The following is a 19,248-nucleotide window of genomic DNA, read 5'->3' as shown; positions in this document are numbered from 1 at the left end:
AGCAGGACTAGGGTTCCAGAGTAAGGTAAAATTAGTTATAGTGAAAGAATTTTCAAAAAAAAGAAAATTTTTCCATATGTTTTTCTCCAATCTGACTTTAAAATCTATACCTGGTTTACAAAGATGTTTGAACAATCACCAGTGAATATTAGAGGCAAGAAAAGGACATCTTTCTACTGTTATTACTTTGTTTCCACATTCCTCTTTCAATTTTTTCTTTTTAGTTTATGGATACAGCTTTTGTATTTCTTTCTCCTTATATATATTGAAATCTCTGATAAGAGATAAAGTTATCTCAGAATCCCCAATTATTTTTAGCTACTTTGTACATAAGAATTAAGATATATTTGCTTGTTGGTTTCTGAGAGTAATTTTTCTAGACACTGAAAATTCAATACTTTTCAAGCCTATTAGGGCAGCATCCTAACCTGTAGGAAGATCCAATAAAAGTTTACTGGATTAGAAAATAAGTTAACACTGTCTAGGCTACAAGAAAAGAAATCTGGAAAACTCATTATTGGAGATATTTGTATTTTTTTAAAACATATCACAAGATCAATTATAAAATAAAATTTCAAAATAATCTACAAGGAAAATGTTCATTTTCATCTACTTGATGAAAGAGGGACAGAGAGTTCTTCCACACTGTCCGCTTCCAAAATGTTGACAATAGCCAGAGCTGGGCCAGGCTGAAGCCAGGAGTCCAGAAATCCATCTGGATCATCCACAAGAGCGCTGAGACTCCAGGCATTTGAGGTATCAACTGCTGCCTCCCGGGATGCATTAGAGGAAGCCGGATTGGAAGCAGAGGAGTGGGGACTCAGACTGGCACTCCGATACAGGATGCAGGCGTGGCAAGTGGTAGCACAACCTGCTGGGCCTCAGTGCCTGCCTCTGTTTAACTTTGTAGGGAAACACCATATTGTGTTGTGTAGGCAGTGTACCATTTTGTCCTCCCATTTTAGCATGATCTTTTAAAATAATTATATTAATCTGCTTGTACTCGCATAACAGAATACCACAGGCTGGATGACTGAAACAACTGAAATTTTATTTTCTCTCTCAAGTTCTGAAGGTTAGGGAAATCTAAGATCAAAGCCTGTTTATTTTGTGGTGAGGGCTCTCTTGGCTTACAGCCAGCCACTGTGTCCACACGTGACCTTTGTGTGGGGTATCTTAGAACTACACTAATCCTCTGGACCGAGGCTTCACTTAACTTCATTACTTGGTTATGTCAAATACAGCCACACTGGGAGTTAAGGCTTCAGCAAGTCCAGTTTTAGGGGGACACAAGCCTCCAGTTCATTACATGGCTTAGATGTCTTTTCCTACTAGACTGTAACCCCCTTCAGCACAGAATTACGATGTTTATTTCCTTACCACTCTGTATGGAATGCAGTGCTGCATACATGTTTATTGAGCCAAAGTAATGAAATGAATATTTTTTTCTAGAAAAAATTCCAAAATTAAGAGCTATGAAGTCTAAGTAAATCAAGAAAGAAAATTTAAGGATTATTTATCAAATACCATCAAATAATCTACAGAAGACCTTTAGGGCCCTGAGGTTTTGCCATTGAGTTCTCTGAAATTTTCAAGGAAGTTACTTTATAAACTTTATTTTGGAAATTTTTTTTACCCACAGAAGTGAAGAGACTAGCATAACGAACTCCAGCATATCTGTTACATATCATAGCTAGCAATTTGCTAATGCATGAACAGCTAATTATGATCTAATAAACAACATGCTAATTAAATAAATTCTAGAGTTAAAAAATTGGGTGGAAATCTTGTTTCTGCCAGTTGCCTAAACTCAGAAAATAAATACAATAGTATTTATCTGTTATGAGAGGATAAACTGTAGCACGATTAGCATAGTGTTGGTAGATAAATCCATAGTAATGTTATAAATTATGACCAAAAATGGTAAAGATGGTTCTACCACTTCTCAGTTCACTTTTTGGAGTAATAAAAGCTCAAGTGGGGCCGACACTATGGCGTAGCAAGTGAAGCCACTGCCTACAGTGCCCGCATCTCATATCAGCGCCGGTTCAAGCCCTAGCTGCTCCACTTCTGATCCAGCTCCCTGCTGATGTGCCTGGGAAAACAATGGAAGATGCCCCAAGTCCTTGGGCTCATGCACCCACGTGAGACTCGGGAGAAGCTCCTTGGTCCTGGCTTTAGATTGGCCCGCCTTCAGCCATTGCAGCCATTTGGGGAGTGGACCAGCAGATGAAAGACCTCTCTGCCTCTGTTACTCTGACTTCCAGATAAATAAATAAATCTTTTTTTAAAAAAGGGGGGCCAGTGATGTGACGCAGCAGGTTAAAGCCCCAGCCTGCAGTGCCGACATCCCATATGAGCACCGGTTCAAATCCCGGTTGCTCCTTTTCCAATCCAACTCTCTGCTATGGCCTGGGAAAGCAGTAGAAGATGGGCCAAGTGCTTTGGCCCCTGCACCCATGTGGGAGACACGGAGGAAGCTCCTGGCTCCTGGTTCTGGATCAGCTCAACTCGGGCTGTTGCATTCATTTGGGGAGTGAACAGCAAAATGGAAGACCTCTCTCTGGGTCTACCTCTCTCTCTAACTCTGTCTTTCAAATAAATAAAATAAATCTTAATAAAAAAAAGCTGGGGCTGGCACCGTGGCTCACTTGGTTAATCCTCCACCTGCAGCACCGGCATCCCATATGGGCGCTGAGTTCTAGTCTCGGTTGCTCCTCTTCCAGTCCAGCTCTCTGCTGTGGCCCAGAAAGGCAGTGGAGGATGGCCCAAGTGTTTGGGTCCCTGCACCTGCATAGGAGACCAGGAGGAAGCACCTGGCTTCTGGCTTCAGATCAGCCAGCGCCAGCCGTAGCAGCCATTTGTGGAGTGAACCAACGGAAGGAAGACCTTCCTCTCTGTCTCTGTCTCTCACTGTCTATAACTCTACCTGTCAAAAAATTAAAAAAAAAAAAAAATTAAGAAAACACAAAAGGGACAGATAATGGACCTCGTGATTAAGATGCCCACATCTGCCTGGATTCAATACCCCTCTCCATGTACACTCCAGCTTCATGCTAATGCAGACCTTGGATACAAAGTGATGTCTCAGAAACTTTGAGTTCTTGACACTCACCCATGGGGGGGACCTGCATTGAGTTCCTGGCTCCTGGCTTTGGCCTAGGACAGTGCCAGCCTTTACGAGCTTCTGGGGAGCAGGCTAGTAGATAGGATGTTGGTCATTTTGCTCTGTGTGTGTGTGTGTCTGCATTTCAAATGAGTAAACATTCTTTAAAGACAGTCTTAGGAAAGTTGTAAGTTAAATAATCGTTTGAATTCACAGAAATTTTTATCACTAATTTTTTCCAATATGACATTTACTTACTTCATAAGTAAATCTTACTGCCTTTTTTTTTCTGGAAGTGCAGAGAACTAGGGAGAAATACTGTCCGTCCACTGATTGACTCAGATACCCACAACAGTCAGGGCAGGACTAGGCCGAAGCCAGAGCCTGGATCTCAAGATCTCCCAAGTGCCGGAAACACAACTACATGACCCATTGCATGCTGCCTCACCTTGTGCACGTTAGCAAGGAGCTTGAATTGGAACGAGTACTCAGACTCGGGCACCCTGATAACGAATGCAGGCATCCCGAGTAGTATGAGTAGTATCTTAACTGCTTCACCGAATGTCTGCCACCCCCCAGATAACTTTTATTTTTCGTTAAATATCCATTTGAAAGGCAGGGTTTACTCTCCAAATTACTGCAGCAACTGGGACTAGACCACACCGAAGCCAGCAGCCAGGAGCCTCTTCTAGGTCTCCCGCTTGGGTAAAGGGGAACAAGCACTTGGCCATCTTCCGCTTCTCTCCCAGGAGCATTAGCAAGGAGCTGGATCGGAAGTGGAGCAGCCGGACTCTCAACCAGTGCCCTTATGGGATACCAGCACTGCAAGCACAGGCTTAACCTATGCCACAGTGCTGGCACCAGATGTAGGGGTTTTAGTGGTCAGTTTATCCCACTGTGCTGTAACAGCCACCCCCAAAGTAACTTTAAAAAAAAAGATTTATTTCTTTTTTATTTGAGAGGCGGAGAGAGAGGTCTTCCATCCACTGGTTCACTCTCCAAATGGCCGCAACAACTGGAGCTGAGCCAGTCCGAAGCCAGGAGCCAGGAGCCTCTTCCAGGCCTCGCACACGGGTACAGGAGCTCAAGGACTTGAGCCATCATCTTCTGCTTTCCCAGGCCATAGCAGAGAGCTGGATTGGAAGTAGAGCAGCCTGGTCTCGAACCGGCATCCATATGGGATGCTGGCACTTCAGGCAGTGGGCTAATCCACTACACCATAGCGCCGGCCCCCAAAGTTACTTTTAAATGTTAATTGATGACCAAGTAATGTTTATCCCAGTGCTACAATAATATATTTATTCAAAAGTTCATTAAAAGCTAAATTTATAAAATGCTATTTCTTTAACCCATTTTAATAGTAAAAGCTTTGCTTATGTGACTCATACAAGAGAGACACTCTGAATCAATAGCTTATAGTCATATATTAGTAGTATTCATTTAAATCTAATGAGGAGTTCAAAAGTTCTTTCATAATTGATTAAAAAACACAAGGCTCCAAAATTAAGCTTTAGAAATAGGTAGTATATGAAAAAAATATATAAATATTAGCAAGAAATTTCTACGAAGAAAAAACATTTACTTGGATAAAGATACTGTTACAGAGATTTTCTTCCTGAGGTCCATGTTGTAGCACAAATGCTGGCATCCCATATTTGTACCAGTTCAAGTCCTGGCTGCTCCACTTCTGATCCAGCTCCCTGCCTAATGCACCTGGGAAAGCTGCAGAAGATGGCCCAAGTGCTTGGGCCCCTGAACCCACGTGGAGACCTGGATGGAGTTCCAGGCTCCTGGTTTTGTCCTGGCCCAGCCTTGGCTGTTGAGGCCATGTGGGAGTGAACCCGCAGATGGAAATTCTCTTTCTGTCTCTCTTTTTTTCCTCGCACTCTAACTCTGCCTTTCAAACGAATAAATTTTTTTTAAAAAAAGCTAAGCTTTTCTTCCCACGTTAATGTCTAAGGCTCACACAATTTCTTCAATCCTAACAAGCCAGTTTTTTGGTAGGTTTATGAAGTATTCATTGATTTCTTTAACGTTAATACTGATGAAAAGAGCCAAGAAAATCTTGAGTAAAACTTAGATGTTAATAATTAAAATATTAAATAAAATAAATAATTAAAATAATAATAATATTAAAATATTAAATAATAAAAAAAAATAGTTAAGCCAGCGCTGTGGTGCAGTGGGTTAATCATCTGCCTGCAGCGCCAGCATCCCATACGGGATCCCCTGCACACACATAGGAGACTGGAAGAAGATACTGCATCCTGGCTTCAGGTTGGTGCAGCTCCAGCCGTTGCAGCCAACCTGGGGGAGTAAACCAGTGGGTGGAAGACCTTTCTGTCTCTCCCTCTCATTGTCTGTAACTCTACCTCTCAAGTAAATAAATAAAATCTTTTAAAAAATTAAAAGATTAAGGGTTGGCATTGAGATGCAGTGGGTTAAACTGCCACATGAGAAGCTGGGGTTCCATATTGGACACTGGTTTGAGTCCCAGCGTTCCTTTTCAGATCCAGCTCCCTGCTAATGTACCTGGGAAGGCAGCAGAAGATGGCCCAGGTGGGGACCATGAGGGAGTTCCTGGCTCCTGCCTTTGGCCTGGCCCTTATGGCCATTAGAGGAATGAACCAGTGAATGAAAGGTCTTTCTGGTCTTTCCCTCCCTCTCCCTCACTCTGCCTTTCAAATAAATAAATCCTTTTTTAAAAATCAGCAGTTGTTTTTTTTTTTTAAATACTTCATAAATTAAAGGAAATGCAAATTAAATGTGCTTTCAAAAATTCTTGTATAACACATAAATATTTTAAAGTTGTAATGTTGGTGAATGTATACCAAATTAAGTGCTCCTATCCGCGTTTTCTAGGAGTATAACTTCATGTAACATTTCATTTAAGGGATAGGAATAGGTATTTAAAAATATTTATATGGTTTGACCACATAATTTCAGTTTTAGGAATCTATCATCAGAAATTCAAGCAAAGATTTAAGTGCAGCTGTGTTTATCATGACATTATTTACAATAGCCAAAAATTACAATCAGAATGTCCAGAAGAAGAAAATGTAAAAATAAATTATGATATGTTTGCATTTTTGAAACATACAGCCAGTATGAAAATATTTATAAAGGATTTTAGTAGAAAAAGCTTAGTTAACTTAAAAAAGAAAGAAGATATAAAGTCAACCAGTATTGTTTCAGTTTTATAAAAACAAAAATATAGTGGCATAGCTATGTATATTTTAAAGATTTAAAAATAAATAAAATGTGAACAACAAAATAAAACGTAGCATTTATTTACCCATTCACCTACTGAAGGACATCTTGGTTGCTCTCGACTTCCGGCAGCTATGAATGAAGCTGTTATAAGCATGCACTTGTGGGTTTTTGTGCAGACCTCAGCTTCCAGCTCCGTTGACTGCTAAGTCCTTATGGTAAGAGCATGTCTCGCTGTGGGAGAAGCTGCCCGACTGGCTTCTGAAGTGGCTGTCCCATTTTGCATCCCACCAGCAATGACAGAGATTCTGTACCACAACCTCTCCAGCATTTATTATCGTCAATTAAAAATAAAGCAAGGGTTTTTTTATTTTGTACAGTTGGCGAGTTTCAGCCCCTCTCCTTCTTCCCCGTACCCTACCACTGTTGGGCCAGTGGAGAGCAGCGGGCTGAGGTCTCGCTACCGTTCTTCACCCACCGTCTATAACTCGCCCGCTGACAAGGAGGACTACATGACAGACCTGCGGACTTTGGACACTTTCCTTAGAAGCGAAGAAGAGAAACAGCATAGAGTTAAGCTGGGTACACGTATTTTTGTTTATATTTAATATACTCATTCTCTGTCACATTACATAGTCCTCAGTGTACTATTGCTTTGATACCTGAATGTAAGTTTTTATGTCTCCTTTACTAATACATCTGTGTAGCTTAGAAGAGAAACACATTCTGTTCCTCTTTATCTGTAATACAATTTTACGCAGTTAGAATTCACCCAATTTAAGAAGTAAAATGTAGCTGAACTGAGAAATCGTGAACCGTTCATCTACAATAAGATTGAAAGCCTTTACATATAATGTAAGTTACAGTTTCTGTTTGAAGTTGAATCTATAAAATAATGTTTGGGAAGCAGTACCTTGCGAAGTGTATTCCGATGGTAATTGCCTCTTTTCAGGTTGTCCTTGGGAAGGCAGTGTAGAGAGGCGGGATGAGAAAGCATGTCTGCTCTAGAGGTGCCGCTGTCTTCAGAGCACTTTCGTTTGCCCTTTAGCATTTACTTAAAACCTGTAGTTTACCTTCAGGAAAAATGTTAACAAATCGTAATCTGTTTGGGGTGAATTTGGTTGTTACCAAGTCAGTTATTTGAAACCAAGTTAGGTTATTGAGCTGAATAATGATTTTCGCCCTCAGGAGCTTTGACGGGAAGCACAGTAGGTGCTAAAGCGTGGCCGGAGGGAGGAAGCCACTAGCTGGACCACGGCTCTGTGTCCTTGAAACCTCCCCAGGGATGCAGTGCCCCACAAATGTCAGAGACAGATCAGTGTTCTCTTGTTGGTTTTCAAACATGTATTTCTTTTTTGAAATATTTTAAGTGTGCTGAAAATTATTTAGAGCATAATACGAAGAGCAGTGTGTATACTCTCTACACATCTTTGTGATTTCCAGATATTTTCTGACTTCATTTTTTATTGCTTTGACCTGTAAGAGTTACTTGAAAGTATTGTTGTTTGGAAGTGTTAATTGGTGTTGGTTTTAATTTCCAAGCCTGAAGAGGCTAGATAGCTTTTTTTCTCCCCAAATTACACTGATTAGAGATTCTGATCTGTACTTGGAAATTTGGAGGGTTTTTTGTTTTGTTTTGCTTTGCTTTTTAAATATTTATGTATCTGAGAGGCAGAGTCACAGAGAAAGGGAGAGACAGAAGGTCCTCGATCCGCTGGTTCACTCCCCAGGTGGTTGAATGGCCAGAGCTAAGCCAGTCCGGAGCCAGGAGCCAGGAGCCTTCCCAGGGTCTCCCACTCGGGTGCGGGGGCCCAAGGACTCAGGCCATCTTCCGCTGCCTTCCCAGGCCGCAGCAGAGAGCTGGGTCGGAAGAGGAGCAGCTGGAACTCGGGCACCACAGCGTCAGCCCTCTTTTGTTTTTTTGACACTTGCTTTCAGGCTGTGTATATGTTCAGGTTTTTTTTTTTTTTTTAACAGTTTTTACCCAAAATGTATTGGCAAGAATGTGTACCCCTAAATTGGGGACTGCATGTTTATTGAGCAGGATTCTTGAGGGTGCTCCTCAGTCGTTCTCTGTATCTGTTTGACCTACCAGTTATTAAGACAGTGCATCTGGAGCTCCCATGACTGTCTCCCATTCCGTGTTATTCATGATTCTCTCACATTTGCTACACATATATGAGATTATAATCAATGTATGTAAGCTCAGAATTGTTTACTTCATTCTGGTAAATCATGCCCTTTATCTCTTGCATTTTCCTTATTTCGTCTGACATTTTCACAGCTATGCTAATTTCCTTTTGGTTAGGATGGCCTGGTACATCTATGTCTAGTGCTATACTTTGAACTTGTCAATGCCCTTAGGTTTTATTAAGTGATTAGGCCGGCGCCACGGCTCACTAGGCTAATCCTCCACCTTGCGGCGCCGGCACACCGGGTTCTAGTCCCGGACGGGGCTCCAGATTCTGTCCCGGTTGCCCCTCTTCCAGGCCAGCTCTCTGCTGTGGCCAGGGAGTGCAGTGGAGGATGGCCCAAGTCCTTGGGCCCTGCACCCCTTGGGAGACCAGGAGAAGCACCTGGTTCCTGGCTTCGGATCAGCGTGGTGCGCAGGCCACAGGGCGCCGGCCGCGGTGGCCATTGGAGGGTGAACCAACGACAAATGGAAGACCTTTCTCTCTCTCTCTCTCTCTCACTGTCCACTCTGCCTGTCAAAAAAAAAAAAAGTGATTAAGTATCTAATTCATAAGTAGTAAGTATTTTGTAGGGAGCTATCTCAGACAATATAAATATCCTATTGCTTATAAAATATTGCCTTGGGGCTGGCACTGTGGCGTAGTGGGTAAAGCTGCTGCCTGCAGTGCCGACATCCCATATGGGTGCCCATTCGAATTCTGGCTGCTCCACTTCCAATCCAGCTCTTTACTATGGCCTGGGAAAGCAGTGGAAGATGGCCCAAGTCCTTGGGCCCCTGCACCCATGTGGGAGACCTGGAAGAAGCTCCTGGCTCCTGGCTTCAGATAGGCACAGCTCCAGCAGTTGCAGCCATTTGGGGAGTGCACCAGCAGATGGAAGACCTCTCTTTCTCTGTCTCTCCTTCTCTCTCTGTGTAACTCTGACTTTCAAATAAATAAATTAATTTTTTAAAATTGCCTTACTAGTTTTAACATCCTTTTAAGATTCTTTTCAGAGCTGGTGCTCTGACGCAATGGGTTAAGCCTCTGCAGTGTTGGCATCCCATATGGGCACTTGTTCAAGTCCCGGCTGCTCCACTTCCAATCCAGCTCCCTGCTAATGTGCCTGGGAAAGCAGCAGCAGAAAGCCCAAGTGCTTGGGCCCCTGCACTCAGGTGGGAGACCCAGATGAAGCTCCTGGCGCTTAGTTTCAGATCCGCCCAGCTCCAGCTGTTAGGGCCATTTGGGGAGTGAACCAGCAAATGGAAGATCTCACTTTCTCTGTCTTTCCCTCTCTCTTTATCCCTCTGCCTTTCAAATAAAAATATATCTTTGCTTTATTTTTTTAAGGCAGAGGGACAGAGAGAGAGATGGCACGCAACAACCAGGGCTGGGCTAGGCCGAAGCCAGGAACAAGGATCTCCATCCGTGTCTCCCACATGGGTGGCAGGGACCCAAGTCCTTAGCCGTCATCTGCTGCCTCCCAGGGTGCATATTAACAGAAAGCTGGATTGGGAGCAGAGTTGGGAATTGATCCCAGGAAATGTCAAATGGGATGTGGGTATTCCAAGTGGCAGTTTAACCTATTTTGTCACAGCCTCCCCCAGCTAAGATTCTCAGAACATTATTGCAATGTTTGCTGTTAGGGGGATTTTATTTTATTATTCCTTCGATATTTACCCCCCCCCCTTTTTTTACTGTAGTAAAATTTACCATTTTCATGGTTTTTAGGTCTATAATTCAGTGATAATACATTCAGTGAGTGCAGCAACATTTCACATTGATTTGTTGGTATACGATTTTAAGATAAAGCTTTCTCTTCTCCCCAGTCTGTCATTTACTTTGATGCTTAAATTATCCCAGATTTGGCTACTGGGACCTCTTTCAGCCCGCTTCTGTGCTCTTTTCACATGACATCATCACTCTCTGAGCGGTTTTTTTTCCCCCCTACCCTAATATCACAAAATATCCCAGGCTTGGGGCCAGCACTGTGGCATGGCGGGTGAAGCCGCGGCCTGCAGTGCTGGCATCCCATATGGGCGCTGGTTCAAGTCCCGGCTGCTCTGCTTCCAATCCAGCTCCCTGCTGTGACTTGAGAAGGCAGTGGAGGATGGCCAAGTCGTTGGGCTCCTGCACCTGCACGGGAGACCAGGAGGAAGCTCCTGGCTCCTGGCTTTGGATTGGTGCAGCTCCAGCTCTTGCAGCCATTTGGGGAGTGAACCAGTGGATGGAAGACCTCTCTTCTCTCTCTCTGCCTTTCCTCTCTCTCTGTAACTCTCTGTCAAAAATAAATACATAGATCTTGAAAAAAAACCAATCGCAGTCTCACTTGCACTTCCCTGGCTGGTTCTGGAGTCACTCTGTAAGCTCTGATTCCTTTTAGTGGAGAAGGATACTTAGAAATTCACATCTGGGTACTGGCTGTGCCATTTTACTGAGGCATCGTCGCTGTAGAGCCTCTGAACGCACACAGGGAATCGTTCATGTTCACACCTCCAGTTGCAATCCGGCTGCCTGGTGTTTATGCTAGCCTTCCCCTTTCCGTAACTTAACTCCTTTCTCCGTGCTGAGAAGCCAGGCGTTCATACTCCCTTTCTCTCTGGCTTTGTCTCTCACGCATGCATGCACACACATACACGTGCTTTTTTTTGCTGAACCCTTTAAAGGTGGGTTGTAGACATAAAGCCATTTCATCCCTGGCCATTTCATATGCATCTCCCAAGACCAAGAGCGCTTCCTTTATAATTGTGTCATACTTGAGGTACTGCTGTTCATATTCTCATTCCCCCAGTTAACCTAACAATGACCTTTGTAGCTCTGCTTATCTTATGCTGCAGGATCCGGATGTATTGCATTTAGTGGTCATGCTGCTTTTATCTTTAAAATGTTGGTGTTTTTGTCTTTTGGGCCTTTATGACATTTATATTTCAAAGAGGTCAGGCTGCTACTTTGCAAATTCAGATTTGTCTGATCGTTTTCTCATTATTAGGTTCAGATTAAATGTTTTTTCCTGCCAAGAATAGAAGTTAGGTGCCGGGTGTTCCTTTCAGTGTGACATCAGGAGCTACATGATACTTACTGTTTTGTCCTGTTCTTGGTAATGCAACATTATCTTTTTCCCCTCCTCCCACTTTTTTGCTTTAGTCACTTTGGACTCGTGGGCAGCCCTTTCTTTAGCATTATTTATAAACTGTTGTTTAGCTAACTAATCAAGTTTTCATATTTCGGTCATTATTTCTTTTTCTTTTTTTTTTTATTTATTTGACAGGTAGAGTTATAAACAGTGAGAGAGAGAGAGAGACAGAGAGAAAGGTCTTCCTTCTGTTGGTTCACTCCCCAAATGGCCGCTATGGCTGGCGCTGGCTGATCCAAAGCCAGGAGCCAGGTGCCTCTTCCTGGTCTCCCACGTGGGTGCAGGGACCCAAGCACTTGTGCCATCCTCCACTGCCTTCCTCCGCCTGCGGAGCTGGCATCCCATATGGGCGCTGGGTTCTAGTCCTGGCTGCTCCCCTTCCAGTCCAGCTCTCTGCTGTGGCCTGGAAGGGCAGGGGAGCATGGCCCAAGTGCTTGGGTCCCTGCACCCGCATGGGAGACCAGGAGGAAGCACCTGGCTCCTGGCCTCAGATCAGCGTAGCTCCTGCCATAGCAGCCATTTGGGGAGTGAACCAATGGAAGGAAGACCTTTCTCTGTCTCTCTCACTGTAACTCTACCTGTCAAATAAATAAATAAACATTTAAAAAAAGTCTTCATCCAGAAGTTCAATAATCTAAAATTCTTGGGAATTAAATAACTGACATTTTTGTCACATTGGCTTTTATGCTTTGGAGACTTGTTTCTAATTTGTGTCATTTTTGGTTTTGGTAAGCTGAGCTATAGAAGTGCTTTGTCCATCTGGGAACAGGCTGGAAAAGACAACTTTTCTCTTTACAGTTGTTTTGTGTTTGCCTCTGTGAGGTACCCACAAAATATAATTGACTTTAAGCTGATGTAACTAATTTCTAGACTTGCAGATTCCTGGACCTTACAGGTGCTATAAATGAGTACGATACCCCATGTGAGAGTGAGTCTGTAATTTTAAAATCTTAAAGACATTTCATTCAGTCTCCCTACAAGCTAGTACGGACAAGCTACCTTTACCTCCTGGTGCCCTTGTCCATTTTTCTTTTTTCTTACCCACTGAGAGAATGTCCTTTGAAATTCCCGGCCCTAGGCTGGGCGCCAGGAATCGGGATAGAAGAAAGGTCTCAATCCAAATTTCTGCCTTCCCTGCGTCCAAATCCCTATCTCCAGTTCTCACTCCAGCACTGAAATCTAAGCTGCTGGTGTCTCAGAACCTTCCAAATTCTCTCCCAGCAGCTGAGGCATCGCCTCACAGACTCCCTAGATTTGACTTCCCTCTTCATTTTTAGCCACTGACTGTTCATACCCTTTTTTGAAAGCTCTATTCATTTAAATGATGTTTTACTTAGTAAGTTTATTTATTTTTGTTCATTTATTTGAAAGGCAGAACTTCAGAGGCAGTGAGAATTAGAGAGACAGAGAGATTCCATCTTCCATCCCCAAATACCCACAATGGCCAGGCAGAAGCCACGAGTGAGGAACTTCGTCCAGGTCTCCCATGTGGGTAGCAGGGAGCTGCATCAGAAGCCGAGAAGTAGGGACCATGGCACCTAGATATGGGATGCTTCTGTCATAAGCAGCAGCTTAAGCCACTGTGCCACAACTCCGTCCCCAGTAAATGCTTTTTGATAATTGTAGTGGGAGATATTTTAGGTTATGTAGTTTGCTCTGTGGCTAGATTTCTAAATTTCTGAGGTCTTTGAGGTTGTCCAGCTATAGGTCTTGCAGTGTTTTATTGTCAGTAGTAGTAGTGCCTGTTATGGAGAATTTCTATTTTATTACTGCTTGCTATACATATATTTTTACTTATTAGAGACAGAGAGAAACAGAGGTCCTATACTCTCCCAAATGCCCACAGCAAAGCTGGGAGCCAAAAACTCAATCCAGGTCTTCTGCTTGAGTGGCAGGAACCCAGCTGGTTGAGCCATCACCTGCTGCCTTCTGGGGTGCACCTTAGCAGGAAGCTGGAATTGGGAACAGAACTTTGACTTGAGGCCAGGCGCTCTGATATGGAATCTTAATCTGGCGTCTTCACCAGCAGGTCAAATGCCTGCCCGCCTGTCTGTCTGTCTGTCCGTCTATCTAGTTCTTTACTTATTTTGGCTAATGTAGCACAGGTGTTAAAACATCCCGTTTCTATTCATTTATCTAAAACCAATCTGCATTGGAATGTTTCTCAAGTTCAAATTTTTCATAGAAAGCTTGATGATCTTTCTTCAAGCTAGTAACCAAAATGATTAATCAAAATAGGCTAATTTTTTGCTCTACCGTGAGCATGTTTCACATATTCCTGTTCTGGTCCCTATTTATTAAATCATTTGTGTTGGCTTATAAGTTTTTTCTTGATATTAATTCATTCTTAGAACTCAATTTTGTCAGAAGTGCTGCTTGGAAATTTAACTTCACACTTAAGCCTGGTATTTCTTTACTGCATGTAACAATTTGTTTTTGTGCCAACGTGAAAAACATACTGCATTCACCAGAACAACTAGCACAGACTTTAAAGATTTTGGTGAACGGAGATGTTGCCACATACCCATTTTATGGTTTTTCATCCTTTGTGCCTGTGAACATCAAAAGAGAGCAAATTTTAGTATTTGATAGTCACTCCTTTTAGAAATTCTGCTACGATTTAAAAAAAAAAGAAAATAACTGATTTCTATTAGTGATTTTTGCGTGTGAGCATAAAAGACCAATTATTTATTTTATTTAAGTTATACAGGTTTCATGTATTTCATATTTACAGATTTAGGAACATAGTGATACTTCCCACCCACGCTCCAACCCTTCTTCCTCCTTTTCCCATTCCTACTGTTAATTTTTACAGAGTTTTACTTTCGGTTTACTTAATGATCGTAAGGTTAACCTTACACTAAGTGAAAAGGTTCAACAAATAGTATGAACTAAAAAACAAAACAAAAAATAACACTGTTCCTTAACGAAAGAGACAGGAGCTGTAAATAGTCAACGAATCTCAAAATGTCTGTTTCACTCCAGTACATTCAGTACATTACATTTTAGGTACTCTATAGTTACCCTGATCAGGGAAAACACACGATATCTGTCTTTTGGGGTCTGGCTTATTTCACTGAGTGTAGTAGTTTCAAGTTGCATCCATTTTGTTGCAAAAGACAGGATTTCATTTCTTTTTTATAGATGAGTAGTACTCCATAGTGTGTATATACCATAATTTCTTTATCCACTCTTCAGTTGATGGACATCTGGGTTGATTCCATGTCTCAGCTATTGTGAATTGTGCTGCAATAAACATGGGGATACAGATAACTCTTTCATTTGCTGATTTCTTTTGGTTTGGATAAATTCCCAGGAGTGGGATGGCTGGATTATATGATAGGTCCAATTTTTATTTTTTAAATTGCTTAAGCCTGAAAAAAAAGTCCTTCATAAACATCTTATAATTGTCATTGAACATTTGCTTATTAATTAAAATACTAGGGGAAAAAATACTCTATGCCCCCAAGGAGTGCAAATTCTATGTAAGAAAGCAAACTGTAATCCTGAAGTGTGGTTAGTTCTCTGTAGAGGCCTCTGTGGGAATAGATTTCTAAATGTAACTTTTAGACGTTTCCTAACTGTGAATTTATAGATTTAGTAATATAATCAGAAGATAGTCTTCATGTAACACGAGGATTACTATAAACTGAAACAAAGCACAGTGTGGTGAGAGGATAGGTAAATTTACCTGTCGCCCAGAGGTGGTCTGTTAGTAGGGGACTGTGGTTATCCCTCTCAGGATGAGTTTCTGAAAACTCAAGCAAGGAACTTGCTCCACCCATTTATTTCCTGAGGAAATTTGTGTTTTGTTTGTTTCTAACTAAATCATTTTAACAAGCTTAATTTTACTACAAAAATACATTTTTACCTTTTAGAGTCCTATGGCTCTGAAGTTTAAAATACTCAGAAAATGTTTTAAAACATTTATTTATATATTTGTTGGTTTGAAAGGCAGAGTTGCAGAGAGATCTTCCATCCACTGGTTCATTCCCCAAATGGCTGCAACAGCTGGAGCTGGTCCAGTCTGAAGCCAAGAACTTCTTCTGGGTCTCCCACATGGGTGCAGGGGCCCAAGGACTTGGGCCACCTTCTACAGCTCTCCCAGGCCATAGCAGAGAGCTGGACTGGAAGTGGAGCAGCCAGGACTCAAACCAGCGCCCATATGGGATTCTGGAACTGTAGGTGGTGGTTTTGCCTGCTATGCCACAGTGCCGGCCCAGAAAATGTTCTTTTTTATTTTTTTTAAGATTTATTTTATTTATTTGAAAGAGTTACAGAGAAAGAGGTCTTCCATCTGCTGGTTCACTCCCCAAAATGGTCTCAATGGCCAGAGCTGAGCCAATCTGAAGCCAGGGGCCCAAGGACTTGGGCCATCCTCCACTACTTTTCCAGTGCATTAGCAGGGAGCTAGATCAGAAGTGGAGCAGCTGGGACTCTAACCGGCGCCCATATGGGATGCCAGCATTGCAGGCCAGGGCTTTAACCCACTTGCCACAGCACCGGCCCATTTTTTAAATTTTTAGCACAAGTAGTCCAAGTTCCCTAAAGCGAGGAAAATGTTGAGGAGGTAGATGAAGAAAAGCTCTTTGAAGGTTGTCTTCCGATTTCTGGACTTCTGTTGCCTGTGTATGTAGATGCCCAGTATTCCTGTGTGAACTCTAGATGTAAAGTTACTACCACAAACTGAAACTGTTTAATGATTGTAGGGAGCCCAGATTCCACCTCTCCTTCCTCCAGTCCTACGTTCTGGAACTACAGTCGTTCTGTGGGGGATTATGCACAGACTTTAAAGAAGTTTCAGTACCAGCTTGCCTGTAGGTCTCAGGCCCCTAGTGCTAACAAAGATGAAGCTGATCTCAGTTCTAAACAAGCTGCAGAAGAGGTAAGTGGAAAATAAAAACTGCTTAATATCTATGACTTACAGATTTCAAAAAAGAATTCCCTTCTCCTTCTGGAGCTTTTTTCTTCCTTTCTTTCTCTTCTTTCTGTAATCTCCAGTTTCAGTGGATACTAATACAAATCTGGCATGCATTAAACAGTGGAAATTCTCTTGTCTTCTCTGTGTACCTAAAACTGAATTATATTATACATTTTACTCTTTATGACATATAGTTGAAATTAGTGCTCTGCCTAAAACATTTTTCTGCATTCATTATAAAAATGTTTTCAATATACAGAACTCTTGCTTTTAAAATACAAATGTCAGGCTGTAGTTTGATCAGTGTAATGCCAAATATGGGATTTTGATTTTATTTTAAAAACAAGAAATTCTTCAAGCATACCAGTGTAAGAACTTTAAAGATATATCTCTGCTTGAACAGCAACCATAAATGGGTAATAACAAAATGAGATGAATATTAATGTTTGAATTTTTTTCATATATTTTATGGGTGGGAAAAATGATCTCTGATGAAATTTTTTCTTTCTGACTTCATTTTAAACATATTTTTAATAGGTTTGGGCAAGAGTGACAATGAATAGACAACTTCTTGATCATATGGATTCTTGGACAGCCAAGTTTAGAAATGTAAGTTCTAATATCATTCAGTGGACAATGTTAGTTCCTGTTAATATGCAGAGTATGTTATTAGAGTATCAGAGTTGTTATTAATGAGAATATTAGAATTAGCTGTTATTAAAAGTATAATGTGAATGGTACATATCTAATGATAAATGTGACATTTACCTTGAGATTTTTGTTTCCATTGGATTTTGTTCCCCCTCATTTTGTAAACCAATGTATTTTGAAGATAGGAACTTCTCTATCAGAGTCTAGAATTGTGAGGGAAACAACAATGGAGTTCTTGCACTCTAAAAAGAGAGAGAAGGTAGACTATGCTTGATGCTACTTAAGAGGAAATACAGTTTCTTCAGCTTTGCTAGGGGAGAACCCTCTAGTCTTTGACCTGGAGGTCAGTTCCTCCAGACTCAGATTCAGATCCCTTGTGTTCAACCCCCTTCTTCTCCCACTCCCTGTGCACCTGTGTCGCGGCTTCTGTCGGGCAGGTTGGGTCCCTCTTCCCTACAGGTGGCTCCACGTTGGTGCTGTAGAAGCTACTCTTGCTGTTTCATCCTTCAACACTCCTCCTTCACTGTGCACCTTCTAGAACCATATTGAAATCACTTGGACTCATTTTTTATCCTTTCACTATAATTTAAATAGAGTATCAAGAGGAAGGGATAGAAAATGGTAGCCTACTTACTTGAACCAGAAACTTGGACAGCATTCTAAAAATAAAATTCCCGAACTGCTGGATTTACAATTTCTGGGGGTGAGGCCTAGATCTCTTTTCTGAACACTTAGATAATTTTGTTGCAGCCAGAGACTGGCAAGTAGGTTGCATATAATACATGGTGGAAGAATGAGTGAGTGAAATGATGTCCTGGAATTTGACTCTGTTATATTTCCTGTTACAAGCTAGACAAAAATGTGAAATACTACAGTTCCTCATTTGAACTCCTTAGGCCACAGTGTCCTGAAGCTAAGAGTCTCATAGACTGTTTTAGAAGCAATATGTGTGTACTGTGTGTTTGGTAAAACCACTGGCAGTCTGGCCAGCATCCAGTAATGAGCCACATGAATATTTCTGCAGCAAAGCGTGTGAATAGCCAACCTGGGTGAGAAAGGCTGTGTCAGTAGTGTCATGTGAATTCATTTCAGCTCTTGCAAATCTATCAAATTTTTGCTTGCAGCATGGATTATAAAAACACTTTTCGGTTTTCAGAGGCTTTTGAGTTCAAATTATTTATAAGGAATTGTGGACTTACTTCATTTGAAACAGTTTTTAATCTTTTATTTTATGGTAAAATAAACGCATGGAAACAAGTGATGGTTGAGGTTGCTCATAAAACAACACACAGACAGATGGGGAGCTTCTTGGATGGTTTTTTCCCATGGTTTTTAACCATGAAAAATGGTGCTTGAGAGCAGGCATTTGACCTAGTGGTTAAGCCACCCATCGGGACGCCCACAGCCCACACTGAAGGATCTGGGCTTGAGCCCCAGCTCTGTTCCCATTTCTGAGTCTGGCTGGTGTGCACAGTGGTGGGCAGCAGTGAGAGCTCGAGTAGTTGTGTCCCTGGCCTGGGTCAGATTCTCAGCTCCCTTACTCTGACCCAGCCCTGACCGTTATGGGCTTTTGGGTGGGTAGACCGGTGGTTTTTTCTGTCTCAAATAAATAAATAAGTTTTAAGAAAAAAGAATATAATTTAATTATACTCAAGCATATTTACTTAGCTCTTTCTAGACTTCAGATAGGTGTGACTTCTGTTCTTTCACTATACTGTATGATTCTGCTAATATTCAAGAATAAGACCATAAAAAAGCTCTTAGAGTTGCTTGTAAAAAAATGAAAATAGTGATTTGATCAGTATTTTGGAATTATGTGTGCAAAATCTATACCTCGTTTCTTTCTAGTGGATCAATGAAACCATATTAGTGCCACTTGTACAAGAGATTGAGTCTGTCAGCACTCAGATGAGAAGAATGGGTTGTCCAGAGCTACAAATAGGAGGTATGTGAAAATAGAGTCCAGTGTTTTTGATTTACTATCATTTACTATCCATAATAAATCTACCACAGAGAAACTGAGCTCTCGTTGTCTTGAGGTGAAGGGAAAACCTAA

At 41.7% G+C, this 19,248-nt stretch overlaps 1 protein-coding gene and 1 long non-coding RNA gene across 8 annotated transcripts in view; one reads left to right on the top strand and one right to left on the bottom strand.

Annotated features, from left to right (window-relative positions):
• Positions 1-19,248, top strand: part of TMEM209 (transmembrane protein 209) — a 39,675-nt gene that overhangs the window by 4,577 nt on the left and 15,850 nt on the right. For all 7 annotated transcript variants that reach the window (XR_011387449.1, XR_007920519.2, XM_008258197.4 and 4 more), the window contains exons 6-9: positions 6,697-6,898; positions 16,330-16,505; positions 17,079-17,150; positions 19,041-19,137. Coding sequence is in view for 5 of the 7 variants with exons in the window: in XM_008258197.4 (XP_008256419.1) it covers positions 6,697-6,898; positions 16,330-16,505; positions 17,079-17,150; positions 19,041-19,137 (547 nt within the window). In the remaining 2 variants the exon portion in view is untranslated. The remainder of the gene's footprint in view (positions 1-6,696; positions 6,899-16,329; positions 16,506-17,078; positions 17,151-19,040; positions 19,138-19,248) is intronic.
• Positions 14,275-17,436, bottom strand: LOC127491665 (uncharacterized). The gene is made up of 3 exons (XR_007920522.2): positions 17,310-17,436; positions 16,546-16,696; positions 14,275-14,866 (listed from the first exon to the last, which is right to left on the bottom strand). It is a non-coding gene; the product is annotated as an uncharacterized lncRNA (long non-coding RNA).

Source organism: Oryctolagus cuniculus, chromosome 3 (assembly GCF_964237555.1).
Source record: "Oryctolagus cuniculus chromosome 3, mOryCun1.1, whole genome shotgun sequence".
In the NCBI taxonomy this organism is placed as follows: Eukaryota; Metazoa; Chordata; class Mammalia; order Lagomorpha; family Leporidae; genus Oryctolagus; species Oryctolagus cuniculus.
Note: the sequence above shows the minus strand (reverse complement) of the source record. Positions and strands in the feature narration are given on the sequence as shown.